A 19,044-nucleotide genomic window follows, 5' to 3' on the forward strand; every position below is an offset into this window, starting at 1 on the left:
ATCCACAATTTCATTTAGCTCTTTTCCCCAGCAGATAAAATAATTTTTGTTTGAAAATACCACAGGTTCACAGTCTGTACCATTCCATAAACCATAACGTCTGACACTCCATGGCTGTTTTTCTTTCATGCATCTGGGATTTTTATATGAAACTTTTTTAGCAACGCCATGTTCTTTTATTCGGGACATTACACTAGTATGACTAAGGATAGATCCTACCTCATTTTGAAGTCTAATAGCAATTTGATGTGACCTAGTTTCTTTGTGCCATGTGTTTTATCTTAGGATCCACTTGAGGAGATGTATGTTTCTTTCTGCCACAGTGACTTCTCAGTGATGATTTTTAACGTTTTTCTTGCTTTTCAGGCAACAGCTACTGTGTAGATTTATGCACATTGCTTATGTGGGGAAATGTCACACTTTCTACCAATGATTTTTTCTAGAAAACCTGTGCTAAATGCACTTCTAACAATCAGAATATGTACTCTCAAATAATGATAACATAGACAAACTGTCAATAACAAACACAGTTTGCAAAATATAACACATCATGAGCTCCACTAGTAACAAGAGTATTTAGAATCCTCGCCAATAGGACTGTGTCAGTTGATTGTAAAGCCCTCGAGCAGAAATTCCTATCACTAGACAAACAAAAGAATAACACTCCATGACATTCTGATTACATACAAATGCTTCAATCAATGGATTTCAAGTTGTGTAGGAAAGATAAAATAAAAAATATATAAATAACTTACATGAGTGAGTAGGAATGTTTCAGAACGACGTTTCGGAAGTCTATACTACTTCCTTCATCAGGTAATAAAATAAAAAAACATGGTACCGCATTGTTAAATCGTAAGTTGAAGATAGAAAAGGTAAAAAACTTACGGTGACCGCATAAAAACTCCGATGGAAGTCTTCGCTGGTTAAAAATTCCCTATGTTAAAAACAAAAACCACAACTAAAACAAATAAAAATCGAAGACCTATTACAGTCCCCTAGTGACTTCCGTCTGTGTTGGGTAGAACACATGGACCTTGTTTTTTACCTTTTCTATCCTCAACCTGAATCCTCAACTTACGATTTAACAACGCTGTACCATGTTTGGCACCTAAAGTTTTTTATTACCTGATGAAGGAAGTAGTATAGACTTCTGAAACGTCGTTCTGAAACATTCCTACTCACTCACGTAAGTTATTTATATATTTTTATTTGAATAGATAGTGAGTAAAACACACCATTGTAATATGTTTGTAGGAAAGATAAGTAGAAGCGAATGCAAACTATTTTAACATTTGTAATAAGAATACAGTAATGCTATTTTTTCATTACAGAGTGTAATTATCTAACAATGCTAAGGAAATTAATTCTTCCCCAATTTGGATGGCTCAATGTGGATATCCACCATGTCTGTGATGACAGGATGACACCACAGTAAACACAGCTTGGACAGACCATTCCACAGAAAGTGATTTCCTATTATGGTGACATCCTGTGGCCTGCTTGGCCAACCAGATTTGCCCTCGTAATTTTTCTTATATGGTTTTCTTAAGTAAGAAATATTGCAAACATGTCCTTGCACACTCAAGGACTGCATGAAACATGAATGCATGCCAAGAACATGTCAGAAGTAGCAATGGATGGTGAGCAACGCCACATGGAACAATGTGTTGCATGCCATGGTACTCATTTGCCAGGGGTCATATTCAAACATTAATTAGTAAATGGTATTCCTTTCTGTACAATTAAGTACTAAGGTCGCTCAATAAAAATACTTTTTGCCATATATAAATGCAATTTCAAATTGTGCTATGAACTTTGCTGCACCCTTTATACGTTTATTTTCCACCACTAATCCTGACATTCAGGTAGTTCAAGTTTCTCAAACATTTGTTCCACTACTAACAGCCTGAACTCAATGTACTTCAGACTTTCTCGACATATGAAAATCAGGACTGATCCTTTGTATGTTTTCTTTATTATACTTTCACGTAGGAAAGGTTAGGCTAGGTTAGGTTAGATATTTCATCATCAGGGTGGCTACAAACAAGCAGAAATGAAATTCCTTGACTTTTCCAGGTTTTCCAGGACAAATTTTACATTTTCCCTGACAATTACAAACTAAACTAAATTGATGTTTTTGCAAATGGAAATAAACTCTTACAGATCCAGGTATGGATTTATTAAGTACCTATATTATATTATGAAAAACTAAATATGCTGACCAAGGCAGTAATTTATTTTATTATAAAACATAAACTAACGTAACGTTTCAACCTTCTAGCAAGGTCTTCTTCAGACTCTGTATCAAGTACAAAAGTAACCAGATACAACAAGAAGGGTAATATATATACACAAACATTACTCCCTCCAGACTATTTAGAAAGTTGGAAGGGAGGGAAGGGAGGGAGAAGCATCTTAGGAATAGCGAGGAATGCTAACAAGAAAAAGGAAAACAGAGAAGAGGAAGAAGAAGGGATTATCTACGAAGTAAAATGTAAAGAATGTCAGAGTGTGTACATAGGAGAAACGAAAAAAAAGGCTGAAAGACAGGTTGAAACAACATAGGGATGATGTACGACTTAAGAGAGAGAGAAATGCAATATTTAAACACACGAGAGAAACAGGACATGACATAGAGTGGGATGAGGCTAAGCAGATAGGAAGGGAGAAGAGAATGCTAGTGAGAAAATGGAAGGAAGCCAAGGAAATAGAGAAGAAAGGCGAAGAAGACACAATGAACTGGAATGGGGGACTGAAGTTAAACAAAGAATGGAAGAAGATGTTGGAAAGAGTGGAAAGGACAAGAGAAAAAGAGGAGAGGAGAAGGAAGAAAAATGAAGGGAAAAGAGCGTGAGATTAAAAAGTCCAACCACATTCTATATGGAAGTAATTGTGTTTAGCCTTTTAGGTGAAAGTAAAGTTGGAAAGTGAAAGTCATCTGCTAGAAAGTTCCTAACAACTTTCTAAATAGTCTGGAGGGAGTAATGTTTGTGTATATATATTACCCTTCTTGTTGTATCTGGTTACTTTTGTACTTGATACAGAGTCTGAAGAAGACCTTGCTAGAAGGTTGAAACGTTACGTTAGTTTATGTTTTATAATAAAATAAATTACTGCCTTGGTCAGCATATTTAGTTTTTCATAATCATGGAAACAAGGCTTAATGGAGTTATATTATATTCTATGAAATTGACAATTTCTCTATGATTTGAATTCAAACTGCAAAATTGTGAATTTGGAAAAATTATTACAATTCACAAGCTAGGGAAGGATTACGGAATTTTATCATACCCAGTAAGTTTAAAATAAAATACTTGATTATTTTTTAAGTTAAGACTAAATGAGATTAGAGTGAAGAGTGATTGATTAAGAAATACATTTTGTAATTTGTCAGTCTCCTTATCCATTCTCGGTATTATATGTTGATATTTCCACTGAGATTTGGAACCCTCTGCTTGCAAGAACCATGAGTGCGGACTCATTTTTTGATGCATAAAGCTACTTCTCTCTTCTTTGTAAAGCAAACAACTTAACTCTTGCATATAAATGAAACAATTGAATTGTACAAAATAAAGTGTCACATTTCCTTACATTATCAATGGGATTTCTGCTTCAGTACAGTATATCCAAGTGAAGTACTGTGAAAATGACAACATGCAGTTATACCATTATTGCTGACGAAAAGGGTATGTAGGTATTTGAAATGTAATGCAAGAAATTTATAGAATTGCATTTACCTAACCAAACATTAAAACAGGAACACTCTGTTAATAACAGCTTCTGAAAGTTCATATACGAGGGGCATCCTGGAAAAAAACTCCAATGATGCTAGTATGCAGCACTAGTGGCCGGAGAGCGACACACATATACAGGCAGGAAGAAGTGGCATGAAGCTGTAATCTGGTACAGTTGCAATGCAGCCGTTTTAGGACAGTTCTAGGTTAAAGAATGCAGCTCTCATACAGTCTCCCACCGACTGCGATGTAGCCTACGTGTAGTAGATTTTTGGAAAGGAAATGAACTTTGTTCAAATCTCAATATGTTTATCCTACTTTTGCGAGATATACGTAAAAAATGACTTACTGACTCAAATAAAAGGAACAAAATGTTGTCACTTTTCACTATAGATATTTTGACAACTCTGACATTTTGTATGGGTACTGCAATGGTTTCTGCATGCAAGTAATTTGCATTCCAAACAACATACCGTCATTTAATTCTTCTTATTTCCGCCAAACTCATGGCTGGTGTGTTATGAACTTATGACTTAAGGTACGAAATGTTCCCTCATATGGTACTGAGTGCAGCTAAAGGGGGAGCAGTCAGTTCAGAGGCATGTAAGCAACTGAAACAATGCCAGCAAAAGGCACGAACGCCTCTATGTTTTCATGGGAATAGTGTAGATAGGTTACCTAGTGTTTTCTTGACCATTATTGCGCTGGCAAAGAAAAAATTCAAAATTTTTGAGAAAGGTTAAAGGTCCCTCTCACCTTTCCACCCTAATATCTTGTGTTTCGATCAATAAGGTTCATGTAATACAATAGCTTGAAAGCATACTCAGAGAGGTGCAGTCTGGCGTTCGGAACAATTCGTAAACCTCCACGGATGACTTCAGCCATGGGACATGTCAAAGACGAGCACCAGCAACGGCATAGGAATTCACACTTCTTCCGTGTTTTCGGAAATAAATTTGTTTTAAAAATCGAATGAATGTTCTGGCGTGTGTGTATAATTAAAGGCATATGTATAGAGCAGACTATATCTAGTAAACTGTGTCGCTGAAAGTTAACTATCAATAGAATTACATGTAATGAAAAGCGGGAAAGCCGGCTCGGAGGTGGAGCAGAGGTTTGTTCAGAATTTTCTATTTGAGTGGTGTAAATTTGTGTTTATGGGGATGAAAAGTTATACTTAGAGCCAAAATGACCACAAAGTTGTCCTTTTTAAAACACTGTGTGGGGCGTTAGGGTGAAGTTGTTGGATAAATCACTGGGGCCGAGACATTATAACTTCATGTTTTATAAGCCAAAAGTTGCTTTTTTAGGACTTTCATCCTGTAGTGTCTGCAGTTTCTTTATTTGTTCTTCAGCACATTTTAATTTCTTTTTCAGTTTCCAACACACTATCTTGTTTGAGATTGGGTATATTGGGTATATTTCCAGTACTCAAAGTCTCTGAATTATGTGCCATGCAAATTCTTTCTCGAGGAGACAACTCCTCAAGTCTTTCCACTGTTCGCTTTCGAATCTGACGTTTATTGGCACCTCCACTCGAATTAATTGTCATTTGGCTGTTGAACACTACAACAATTCACCACACAACCACGCAAATTTAAACATGGTACAGCGTTTCTATTAAGCTGCGGTCTAAAGGTAATAATACTCAGCAGTTCTACTTTTAAGTTCCGTTCGTAATCGGCATCCAGAAAATGCGATGAGCACACTGTCGCTGTTTTGGTGTTAACACGATCTAACCTCTTCACTTTGAAACCCACATCTTGCACGTAATCGGATCCTTTAGGAATGAAAAATAGATTACACCCAGGCACATATCCAGGAATTACTTTCGGGGAGGTGGGTGAACACCATTTTTTAAGGGGTATTGTATGTTTAAGGTCAGTGGTGGCAATTGGGTTCTAAAACGTGGGGGGTTTGCAAGGAAAGTTTACTTTCTCTTGGTAGACAAGGTTTAGCATTAAGAGGACACAGTATGGAGGCAAGAAAATTGGGAGCAACTATCTCCTAAATCATCGCCACTGTTTAAGGCTCTCACTTTAATCAGAACGTGAAATCGGGACATTTTTTTACCACTCGACTCCTCTGTTTCCATGCTATAACTCAGGAACCATCTCAGTATGTGTGTTTGTCAATTTCTTCTGATAAGGATCAAACCATCTGTGTACCAGAAGTGCTTTTACGAAGCTGTTACACATACACAAGATGGACAATCCACTCGACAACGCGAGATTCAAACTGTGGGCTGCGAACTGGACACAGACAGTTCTCGAATATTTCTCTCCGATTCGAGCCTGAACACTACTAATGTGTCTTGTCCTCCCACGTTTGCAGCTCTTATAAAAGCAGAAACCCACCATATTGTTCATATTCAGGCCCAAGCACTTGCAAGTGTTCAAAATTGTCTGTCACAGCTTCCACAATCTTCTCACACATCGGCACGAAACAAAGGAAGTCTTCTCGAATACAGGTGGATCACAAAACAATTAATGCACAGTGAAAACCCTTCCGTTCCCAACACATCTAATGTTTCGTCTCCAAATATGATTACTTATTTATCTCCAGTGATGTGCCCAAGGGAGGGTTGGTGGGGTCATAGCCCCATTTGAACGTCAAAGACAGGAAAAGATGGCAAAATGAGGACTGACCACCCACCAAAAATAGTATGCATAACCACTCTCCCTTTCGAAAATCCTGGGAACACCACTCGTAATCTCGTACACATTTTTTGAAATCAAGTCACCAGAAGTTTTTATGATTTCGTATTGGAGACTGAAGTAAAGCGCCTTGTACACAATCAAATAAATCATGAACAAGTCCTTGAATTGAACGCTTAAAAGGAAATGACGTCACAGACAACGCCATTTTTCTCATTGGATCCAAGGTCCGGTCAAAGAATATCTATTTAGGAATGGTTCTAATTAATGCATATTTATATCCTCATTATATTCTAGAATGTTCCGCAGATAAACGATTCATAGATATTGCCAGTAGTTCGACTCCTCTTATTCAAGAACATTCCCTCTCGCGTCTTCCAGAGATTAGAAAAAACAACGAATCGCCCTACGTGTGGAGCTACCTTTGTTGTGCAGCTTCCAAATACTGACAAGTCTCTACATAGTGCTCAAGTTCGCTGCGACAACACTGAAAGCTCAAGTAAAGTTTATGTTCAATATTATCAACAACAGGGTAATTCTCCATCTTGCTTTCATAAGTTTTCCTCTCCTTAAATTATCGTCACATTATTCAAGAAGATAAAAAACTAATTTTATGTAGTGTAATCTGAAAAATTACCTGATGGGACTTGAGCCACTTGATCCTCATCTTGGATACGCGCAAGTAACAATAACAGTGTTATAGAACATTCTCAGTTTTTTCTCGGTAATTATTTCTCTCCTTAAATTATTGTCATATTATTGACAAAGCCGAAAGCCTAATTTTATCTAATGTAAACTGAAAAATTTCCTGGAGAGAGAGGGGGGGGGGGTCAAGCCCCCTATACCCCACTTTAGATGCGTGCTATTATCAATAACAGGGTTACAGAACATTTTCCGTCTTGCCTTGATAATTATTTCTCTCCTTAAATTATCATCACGTTATCTTATTTAACACCACAAGAAACCAAAAACCTCATTTTATCTAGTTTAAACCGAAAACTTTAGCTTGGATACGTGCCTGTCCTACTGTATTTCTTGCGCTGTTCGGGCACAAAGCAACAGCACAATTGCATGGCATTTTCCTGAAATGTTATTGTTGTTGGAAAAAAATTCTCCACTAACACACAAGAGCTACAGAAAAAGGAAACACAAGGCACTTTCATGTTCCCTCACACAAATGCAGATCCTATAACAAGCGGAAAGGTCAGCGACAGCATCACCTCTGACCCGTGAGAGACGTCAGGGTTGGGACCGCCCACGACCCTCTTTTTTCAGCTTCGGGAGGGAAGCCTGCGCTACTTTCTCAACTATATTATATACTTACTTTGGGCATACTTATAAAAAAATTCAATTCACAAATTTGAAACCTGTATCATAATGAAGAGACTTTCATGTTTTGCATTTCATTTTAAGTCCACTTTATGCATAGATAGACAAACCAGGGCTGGACCTACAGTATCAAGTTGTATCTGAACCACTATACTCTGTCCCAGCTAACTGTGAAGCAGGCAAACGAAAACAAGTCTCTGCACAAATAGTGACGCGAGATGGCTCCACTAATGAACACGTAAGAGGAACAGAATTGCGTGGAGTGGGGGAAAGCGACAGCAGTTATCAGCCTTCACGGTAGTGTGCACTGCTTCGCTCTGGCCACTCTATTTCCTTCGCTTCTCTGACGCTATGTGCAGCCTTGCTCCACAGTTAGATGGGACAGGGTATATGTGCCTTCACCAAGTTTTGAACCTGAGACCTCTTGGAACAAGGCTCTTGGTGTCTGGAACTATGGCCGTATAATTCTGTGTGTTGTCCTGTTTTTTGTCCTTGTGTGTTCTGATAGCCCCTTTGCAGCCTCAGCTTTTAACCGGTCAGAATATTTTAATTACATGACATTACAGTTACGTTATTTTAGTCAAGGTAAGGGGCTGAATCCCGTATCATGTGATGGGTGCAAAATAGCCTAAGTGCTGAAGCATCCAAAATTTTAAATTCAAATTCACTTTTGACTAATTACGAATATCACGATGAATGGTGATAAATTGAAACGGATAAAAAGACAAACACAAAACCCAACAGAGGATTATACTCACTGCTATGAAAACACACAGAGCAATGGTTTCAACTGTGTAACAATTCTTGCACATTTTACAGGAACACAAGGTTGAGAAGGTAGTACATATGTTTCTGAGGAATGTCGTCATGAAAATCAGGGTGTGCAAGTGCTTATAAGTTACTACTGTCTAAAGGGTTCTTGTGTATGGAAAATGTACACATGTGCCCGAGATGAAGGCAAGTGTGACAATACTAAGACAACCACACTAACCTAAAAAAAAAAAAATTAAAAACTTGATTATCCATGACTTTTCCAGACAGCCTACATGGCTGTATATTCAAATTCCATGATTTTTTCTTGTCTGTGGTGTGTTTCATCCAGTGGGGTATTCTTGCAAGTATACTGGATTACTTGCTGTATACCAATTTTTTATATATATATATAGAAATGCTTGGAAATTTGAAGCTGTCAGACTGTTCTTGTTTTCTTGCATGCATGCATTGGTATTTTATTTTTAATACATCAAATTAATATAAAATAAATACATACAAAAAATAAGAATTGTTGCAGTAACCCAGGTCAAATTTTCAGAATATGCCACTGATTTCACATATAAAAATACTCAAATTTTGGTTTTAAATTACAAACTTTAAAATGTAAGAAAAAATGCATTATGACAATCAGTAATTATAAATAATGCAAAAATTTATCATAAAAGAAGTCAAATTTGTGAGAACTTTTTAAACTGTCATTGCATGATTTCACACTCATTCTTTACAGAAACACAAGAAATAGGTTTACCCAACAGAAGTGCCACATTGTAGAATCTGGAATATTACTGTAATGGAAGCAAAAACTCACCAAGTGTTGAAGTGCGTCCACTGCTACTTCCTTATCTCTCTTCATGTGATCTTGCCCATGTATACAAGAGTAATAGTAAACACCCTCAGGTTGGAAAATAGAGCCAAAGAAAGGTATAAGAGTGTCCCTAGTTTTCAGCTGAAAATGGTAGGTAGCAGCATCTGGTGAGGAAAAAGAGAACTATCAATTTGATTAGTTAAATTTCACGTCTGCTGTACATGACAAATGTGATTTCTGGCAGGGAACAGATTTATATGTAAATACACATCTTCATATGATGCTAAAGTCAATGTTATGTTGTATTATCATTACAACATGGAAGCTCAAAAAATGCAATTGTTTAGTATTACATATATAATTTTCATATATTCATAAAGATTATGACATACATACAACCCTAAACACAAACAGAATGTTGAACATGACCAGATGACGAAAATTACATCTGTGTTGTTTTATTCATAATCTTTTACAAACCAAAACACCTAGAAACTTATTCCAGAAATTAAAATTCAGAAATACATGATTACAAAACAAGGGGAAAATCGAAACTTGAGCTTCCAAAGCACACACTAGTGCTTTTCGAATCATCATTTACATATTCGGCTGCAAGAGCATGGAATGAACTTCCTCCTTCCATGACGTCCCTCACTAATCGCAACAACTTCCAAGACAAACTAAAAACTCTATTGTTAAATGAACAATATCTGTGTTCCAACACTCACGAATAATAGCTCACATTTCTGAACCAACTTCCTAATAACAAGTATTTTCATCTTCATCTTGCTTGTTTACTTTTCCCCTTACATGTTGCCAACCCTTAACGATATTTTGTCCTTTCTCTCATATTAAGAACATTTATATGTTTTTACACATAACATTAATATTAATTTGTATTATTGTTAACCATATCACATCAAGCACAATTGTGTCAATCAATTTGTGTATTTATTTTCAATCTTTTTTTTTATTATTATTATTTTTAGTGTGTAGACGAGCCTTTGTTCTCATTTTTGTGTCTTCTTTATGCTTCTCTCTATATTCTTGGTTTGTTATTATACAAACATTTAGTAGGTAGAATGTATATGTATCCAGGTTAGGTGGTAGAACAGCCGCAGGCTGAACCTCGCCCTTTAATAAAGGAAAATTGAATTGAATTCACACAATTAGTACTCTATGTTTTTCCCTTCTTGTGTTAAATACTGAAGGTTTTCTGTTCATCAGTATTCTGTTGGTTTCGTACTATGTCAACAATAGACAATGCAACTGATGACAGGGAATCAAGCTCAAATTTTCATGGTGAATTCCATCGACAGTGTGTTCAGTTAGGATCAGGGCCAACACAGCACATAACTACAGACAGCACGGTGCAGATGCCGGCATTTTCGATCTGTATTATATCGCTTATTTTTACGCACATATCTTTAGCATGCAGATAATTATATTTATATTGCATAACGAGTACTAACCTGTTTCATAAAGAGTTATTCAAAGTGGTTAGCAACTGCATTCACACATTCCAGGCATCTTTTGACAAAATTTTGATTGACATATTTGTGCTGTTTCCAAGTTGGTTTCTTACCCTGCAGGACTTGAAACCCTCTGGTGGTACGTAAGGATGCATGCTGGGTGAAAAAATACCCAGAAGAAAATTGCTTCGTAAGTCTGAATTATAATTGTTTCAAAGCATCTATATCTTCAATGGTACTAATTTTATTAAGTTTGAAATTTTTTATTTCTCTACGCAAAGATAAAGTTGGGAAAAAATGAGATAGGAAATACAGTAAGAAGAGCATTTTCTGCTACAGGTAAAAAGTACCCAGAAGGGCAGGAGGAACAGTTTGTATCCAGCAAGATGGAAGGGCCCTAAATAGCTCCTTCCCCACCAACCTTTCCTAACAGTGATCTGGGGAGAGAAACGTCTGCACGCTGGATTGTCGTAGGAGGAGAAAACAGTATTATGGCAGTATTATTTTACTTGTTCTCTTAGGAATAGCAAACTTCTAATGGCATAGAAATATACATTAACAGAAAGAAGACGCGTGGAATATTTGATTTGTCGTCGGACAAATCAAAACTCCATTTGAATAGAGTTTTTTTTTCGCTCCACAAGGAATGCATGGGAATCACATTTTTTCAACCATAGTTTCCAGCTTAATATGGAAACTTGAAAAATAACTTCCACTTGTAATATGGGGAGAAAATTCATACTCTCCTGTATAGTCATGCTTCCTTTTACTACCAGTGACCATTCCGACGATATTGAAATAAATGCACACCTGCTGCACAACTGTCACTCTTCGCCTTAAGTCCAAATTTTAATTGTTTTATAGTATGTAATTAGTAGAGTTGCAAAAAAGCCGGCTTTTTTGAATGGACAGTTTTTTTCCAATAAAAAGCTGGCTTTTTTTAAGAAAAAAAACCAGGAAATTTTGGCTTTTTACCAATTACAGCTAACCTATTTCACTTGAAATTACTGTTATGAGTTTACAGATTTGTAGTGACGTATTTTACAACTAGCTAAAATAATTTACATGATGTAGCAGCCAAGAGACGGATATTGGCCAATCCCAGTGGACACATATTGCATAGTGGTTCAGATACAATTTTAACCCTAACTGACTTGGAAACAGACCCTCAGTAATTCATTCAACCTTTTGAACTGAAGTGCGACAATGAGCTATACATGTCACTTGCACTGACTATACTGATCTCTCAAGAGCGAGCATCGTGCCACTTCAGTCTGTTGCTCTTACATGCATTGTAAATGTCTTGCTTTATATTGAAGGAGACTATCGCTTGTCATGCGTGACATCAATCTGAAAGCTCCTTCCTTATTTGCTTCTACTTCAGTTTTAGTGCCAGTGCCAGCAAAAGATCCATTACACCCAGGGCTTGACGACTAATTTAAATTTAATTTTATATTTGACGCAAGTCTACACATAATTGAACTATTTATTACTCTTTATAATTATGCCATAGTTGATATATTAATATTTAATATTAATTACGGGTGCATATAAATTTTCATATAAACTTTAAAAGTTAGAAATGTATTTATGAGTGATATTTTTTGGGTTCAGGGCATCGACTTGTGAGAAATAAATTTACTGATCTGTAGTCTCACAAAGGTTGAGAACCACTGCAACAAGCAGCCAAATCACGTCACTACATTCTGTAAAGAAAAAATAGCGACACTTGCTCAGATATGGTTTTCACAAGATTATGAAGTGAATTAAAACAATAAGAAAAGCAGGATTTATCTACCAGCCGTATTTGTGAAGGAGCGTTCTCGAATGCATTAGTAAACTGTAGAACGAGCAGGGGTGCTGAAGCGTTGCAAGGGAGTGGATAGGAGGGAGTGAGAGAGGCAGGAGGCATCATCGGTCGTGTTCGTTCGATGGAAAACCTCTCGTCATGTGATGCCTCTCTCATTCCCTCATATCATCGCAGAAGAAACGGGAGGTGGTTTTTCAAAAACGATGACATTTATCCAACACCCCCAGTTCTTTTCTATTTCCATTAATATTTTTATGTTTCAATGCAAGAGGCTCCCTCTGGTGCTACTCTGTTGCTTTTGAGGTGCATTGTGCAGTCGGGAAGTTCGCATCGCACGAAGCACTCATCGGCCTCCATGCAACAGAGTAGCACCAGAGGGAGCCTCTTGCATTGAAACATAAAAAAATAAATGAAAATAGAAAAGAACTGGGGGTGTTGGTTAATGAATGTTGTGAAAACCTTATCCGAGCAAGTGTCGTTATTTTTTTTTACAGAATGTATTTGCTCCGTGACCAGGTTTAGCTGCCATTTAACCAAATTATACATGATTTACTGGAAAGTCAAAATACAAATATATTTTACTGAACACAAAATTTAATGTAGAGAGATTTGATACTAGATTTTCAAAAGGCAGAGGGGTATTTTCTTTTTGCTTCATGTACATGTTCATATAACAAATTCAAACATTGAAAATCATAGGTTCTATTAAAAACACATACAGAACTACTCCAGTTATATGAATATGCTTATACTACATAGATATATTTAATAAGCCTGCTGAAATATGAAGATAACACTCAGAAAGAACCGCCCATTCAAAAAAGCCAGCTTTTTTGAAAGCACTGTTTATGTCTAGCTACGAATTTCACATTGTAAATTGTATTTTATATTTAAAAACTAGTGTCTATTTTACAGTAGAGATATAAATGAAAACCATGCAACAGGAAAGATACTGCCAACTGCTGTATTTTCATTGATTTGGGATGCTTTTTTTGAAAAAAGCCCAACCAAAAAAGCTGCGGGAAAAAAACTGTTTTTTTTCGACCACTTCCAACTTTAGTAATACCTTCAATGACTAATAAAATTTTATTAATTTTCAACATTTTGAATTGAATCACACAATTTATAAAAATGACGAAAAAATAACATGTTGGAAGTACCAAACTGAAACGTATGAGTGCATGTTGGGTGAAATTTACCCAGGCAGAGTTTCTAGGGCCCCGCAAGCAGAATTAACTGACAGCTGATTCAAGGTCCTGACGTCATAAGGGTTCATTGGAAAGGTACTGAGAAGGGTAGCCTCAGACAATAATCGGAAGTGATCAAAAAGTTATATTTCAAAAACTGATTTTTACCCATACGTGTCCTTATGGGTTAAACTCTAAATGCAACTTGTGAGCGTAGTTACACTGTTACTATTCGTTAATTATTGTGTGAAAGAAAATGCCATCATCGCATTGGCATGCAAAAGTTGACTGTTTAGGCACCGGCACAAAGTGTCACATTGTCTGGTGCAGTTGTAATTATTGCTCACTTATCAGTCCAGTTCTGTTCGTTTTAGCCTGCAGTGTAATTTCTCTGTTTAATTTCAGTGCGTGTGTATGTGCTCGTTTGTCCAGTATTATAAGTCTCTCATAGATCACATATGTTACTTTCAGTGTTAATATTTTCTGTGTAATTCCAGTCTGTGCTTATTGTGAGATAATTGAAATGCCAGTCGAAGAGTTCACGCAAAAGCAAAGAAATTTTATGTATAAGACTTATGTGAAAACAGAATCATGTTGAGATGCAACTTGTTCTGAGATTAAGGGAAACTGAATTTCAAGAATTACAGAAGAGGAACTTTTGCGTGTCAATAAAAATTTCGGTAAATTTCTTACATCTGCAAGACGGCTGAAATTTGCTAGTTCATTTAATTTGAATATTCGAACTGAAGTGTTCTGCATTGAGAAACATTGTTGAAGGTGGCATTTCGCTTATTTCATAGAAATAAGCTCTATTTACGACATATCGAGTAAGATTTCTTCGTTTCTTTTTGCCTTCGGTAACATGCAAAATGGCGGTCACAGCTTCACTACCATACTCGGCAAGCAGTGTTTCCACCCCACTGCACCCAAAAATACCTACGTAGCCCCACAAACCATTTTCGGTAAGGTTAGGTTAGGTTGGGTCACGTTTAGGTTAGAATAGTTAAAAATTGGTTTAGAAAAAAAATGCGTAGCCCCACACACCATTCTCGCATAGCCCCACGAACCATTGGCACAAAGTACCACAAACCATTTGCGGAAACCTACCTTCTTCAGTTACAAAAACACATGTTTGGAAACACTGACTGGCATTGATCGTGATTACGTCATCCACACAGGCAACATCCGGCTGGAAAGAAATGGATGCAACAGTTTTCGTGCGAGACACACATTTATATCGAAAAATAGATGAATTACCGGCAAAATTCAATCAACGATGCGAGAAAACACTTCCCCGAACTTCCACAACTATAAAGAAACTGCATTCGGTAAGTAATTTCTCCTGTAAATTTGAAAAGAAATCCATCTTGCGGATATAAGAAATTTACCAAAATTTCATCAAAAGATGCCGGGAATGTGTGAATGAAGTTGGCCACAGCTTTGAACAATTCTCCTAACACAGGTTAGTGGGCTACTTCTTATGCAATATAATGATCAGAAACTATAGGGACAAACTTCAGGACGTGATTCCTGACAGGAAAAGGAACAAAAAAGTTCATATCAACATAAGTCCGGAAACGCATATTTGCCAAGGTAGATGACACTGAAGAACGACATGATCCTCTCATAACAACACTCACAGTGTGCTAATTTGTGTGATTAGAGCTACGTCGAAGAGCCATGGTCCGTTATTCATACCAGGAAAAAGCCGAGATGGTTTTTGTATACGGTCAAGTAGATGGAAACGGTCGAGAGGCCGTACGGATTTATCGAGCCACGTACCCGGACAAACAGCACCACTGGGTCCTTTCATACAGGTGAACATGGAGGGCGGCCGCTGCATGTGTGTACACCAGATCTGGAGGAACATGTGCTACACGATATTGAAAACAACCCCAGTACAAGCTCTAGGCAAGTGGCTCGCCAGCATGGTGTAAGCCAAACAACGGTGTTGTGTATCCTACATGACATTTTGCATGTCATGACTAATGGAAAAATAGTAATTTGGGTAATTATGCGATATAGCCTGAACACCTCTCACTCGTTTACTTCGTTCATTTTAGCATTGATACTTACTTACCTATTCTGCATTGCGGAAGATTCTTTGAGGTGAAGTTATGCCTTTTTCCATAAAATTGTGTCAACTTTTCATATTACGAGTCATTATTTGTCTTCCTTGTTCCGCTTGGGTAACAGACAATATGGCGTGCACTCGTCATGGATCATTGCACGTCGTGCTTGTGTTTTGTCGATTTGGAGTGGAGTGGAGTGTTTCAACCTTCTTAACCGAAAAATACCTACTTCGTGTTCATTATGTCATCACAAACCATTGACGGATAGCCCCAAAAACCATTCACGATAGCCCCACGGTATTGCGGAACATAGTTCAAGGTGCCATTATGCTTTTTACACGAAAACAAACACAATTTTTCACATAGAGTAGTTTTTGTTATTCCTTTTTTCGCTTCCATAACACACAATATGTCGGGCAGAGGTTGACCAGTGTTGTAGGTATGCAGTGTTTCCAACCTTCTTCACTGAAAAATACCTACTATCGTGTTAGTCTCCTGTGCAAATTGTACATTATGCACGGGTAGCCCCACGAATGATTTCCGATAAGGTTAGGTTAGGCAAGCATAGTTTAAAAAAAGGGGGGTTGGAAACACTGACAGGGGGTTAATGTCATCAAACGTATACAGCATCCGGTTCACGTAGCCAAAGCAATGGCACTTGTGAGATATTTCTCTTGAAAAACACATGATTTCCCGATCAAATAGATTCCACGATGAAAGAAAAGGTATAATTTAACAATACAGGGAATTTCTCCAATTCGTTTGAAATTTCGGATACTTACTAATTTGGGTCTCCTAATCACGAATCTGCACTTAAAATTTGGCGCTCACGTAAAAATTTGGCGCTTATTTGGGGCAGGTGAATCCGGCCACTTTCTAACATGCCCTTAACAGGGAGTCTATAGATATAGGCGGGAAGCCGGAGCGGAGCGGAGGCGGGGCCGCGATAGCGGTTGGGGGCGGTAGGTCGATTACCCCAGGGGCGGAGCCCGGAACCGGCGGGAAATTCGGAAATCGAGGGTGTGGAAATAAGAACTTAATTTCGATTATTTTGCTATTTCCACGTGTGAGCGCCAAATTTTGACTGCAGATTCGTGATTAGGGGGCCAAAATTAGTGAGTATGCCGAATTTCAAACAAAATGGAGAAATTCCCTGTATTGTAAAATCGCTCCAAAGAAAATACTTCGACGAACGTTGGAAACCTTAGAGAAACTAATTTCCGTAGTCATTTTGTTTTATTGCGATTTCATCATCCTATGAATGCAATTTTTACATGGTTCGATTTCGATTTATGTCTGTTAACACATACTGCGGAGTTTTAGCGATCAGTTAATATTTTGTTCAATATATGCTATCGTGGTTAGGTTAGGGTCCCTTAGCATTAAAATAAAGTCCCTGAATGCATTCTACTAAGGTTACAATTTACTTCTACATTCATTCCCACGCTTCTACGATATTTACTGTCGGTTGTCGACAGAGAATATCTTGTCCACGAGAAGTGCGTAAGGTAATTTTCAAGTTGTTTTTTTTCAACATAAATAACATTTTTTCAAGTCCAAACAGCGCTCATTACTTTAAGGAAGGTTCAAATTTCGTGTGACAATGATTTCCAAAATTCTACGATAATTAGTTTTTGTGCTAGGAAAAACCATAAAACAATCGTAACCGTCACCGTAGTTTCTTCTGTAAAAATGAAGAAATGTCTCTCCGATACAACGAACCTTTACCTTTACCGAGTACTTTACATGTGGTGCACCCTATGTACGTGTCGTAACATTCATAATTTCGAAGCAATGCAAAGTGCATGTAAATTCATATACGAGAACGTAATCTCAAACTTTTATAACAAGAGTTATGCATTTGGTTTAGACTTACCCCTTCGTCTTGTTGTATCAGAGTACGTTCTAGATGTTCGTCTGTAAAAGTAGTAACCTGAAGCATTGACAAATTTCAGGAAATCTTGGAATTTATCTTCGCTGTCAACATATCCATTGCAATCTTTTTCCGTAATTTCGAAATTCTCAAACTTCTGCTGCAAGAGATCAGTAAATGACTTCTCAGTTGCTTTACCCGCGACAATTTCCTCAACCTCCTCAACCCAGTTTTCAGAGTTGGTACCGTCACCAGTGTTTTCAACATTTTGCAACAATTGTGTTTCTGCAGACGTAAATAGATTCTGAGCTTTTATCCCTATTTCTACCATACTAGCTTTTTACACAACATACTTGAACAAACCCGCTGTTGATGCACTATTAAAACTTTTCACACAGCGTGATAACCTTCCTTGAGCAAGAAAGGTGTAGGAAAAGGATAGTGTGCATTTGTATGCGTCACACACTGTGCAACATCTTACATCTTGCTTGAATAACAATAAGAAACATAATTTTAATTTTAGAAAAACTATCGCGTCCTTCGATCATTACAACACTGGTTATGATAATTTAAATATAATAAAATAGGTTTACGTGTTACGAACTTCTGCTCGAAATAGAACTATCTTTCATTTGATAGCAACTTCGATCGGTCAGCACGTGGTCATTTTGTACGGCAAACGAATAATTTTTGTAATGCGGGCAGGCCACCCCACCGGCCAGAGAGAATTTTTTGTTCGCGCATCTCGGGGTTGGATCTTACAAGTAGTGGCGTCACCTGGAGGGGTTGAAGGGGGTAATATAATTTGCGGCCTGCCCGCAAATTCCAAATGCCGAAAAATATAGCACATACAATCATAGAATAGTTAACTTAAAACTTAACTATTCTATGATACAATGCAAAGCTATCCCCTGCGTACTGCACTCTGTACATTTGTATACATTTTTGTTATTTTTATGTCGCATTTCTGCTACTTACTTTTGATTAATTCTCACAGTAAGGTCCAAGTGTTCAGAGAGCACCCATCCTCATAATTAGAGCCCGGAAGTTCAGGCATTTATTTTCGTTAAAATAGGCAGGCAAAAAGGCATTAAAGCCCCTATCACACGGAACTGGATTTCTAGTTAGTTGGCGATGAACTAACTTTCTGGGTAGTAATCATGGCCGCCTGGCTGACTGCTTGACTGGTTTTGAGGAATAGGACATGTTCTAATTGCTACTAACTTCTTCGACTAGATTCTGTGGAACAGCCAATCAGAGCAAAGTTTGGCCATGTGAAGATATTCTGTGAGTTTGTAAAGTAGCCTTTTTTTGTCTGTGGCTTCCGA

General features: G+C 37.4%; 1 protein-coding gene across 1 annotated transcript in view; it reads right to left on the reverse strand.

Annotated features, from left to right (window-relative positions):
• LOC145982504 (uncharacterized) overlaps positions 1-18,151 on the reverse strand; it is a 29,991-nt gene extending 11,840 nt beyond the window's left edge. Inside the window, exons 1-2 of the mRNA XM_083115963.1 lie at positions 17,720-18,151; positions 9,306-9,466 (exon numbers count right to left, since the gene is read on the reverse strand). Coding sequence (XP_082972089.1) covers positions 9,306-9,466; positions 17,720-18,047 — 489 coding nt within the window. The 5' untranslated portion in view covers positions 18,048-18,151. The remainder of the gene's footprint in view (positions 1-9,305; positions 9,467-17,719) is intronic.
• Between the last annotated feature and the right edge of the window lie 893 nt (positions 18,152-19,044).

Source organism: Lepisma saccharinum, unplaced genomic scaffold (genome assembly GCF_977018435.1).
Source record: "Lepisma saccharinum unplaced genomic scaffold, izLepSacc3.1 HAP1_SCAFFOLD_200, whole genome shotgun sequence".
NCBI classification, from domain to species: Eukaryota; Metazoa; Arthropoda; class Insecta; order Zygentoma; family Lepismatidae; genus Lepisma; species Lepisma saccharinum.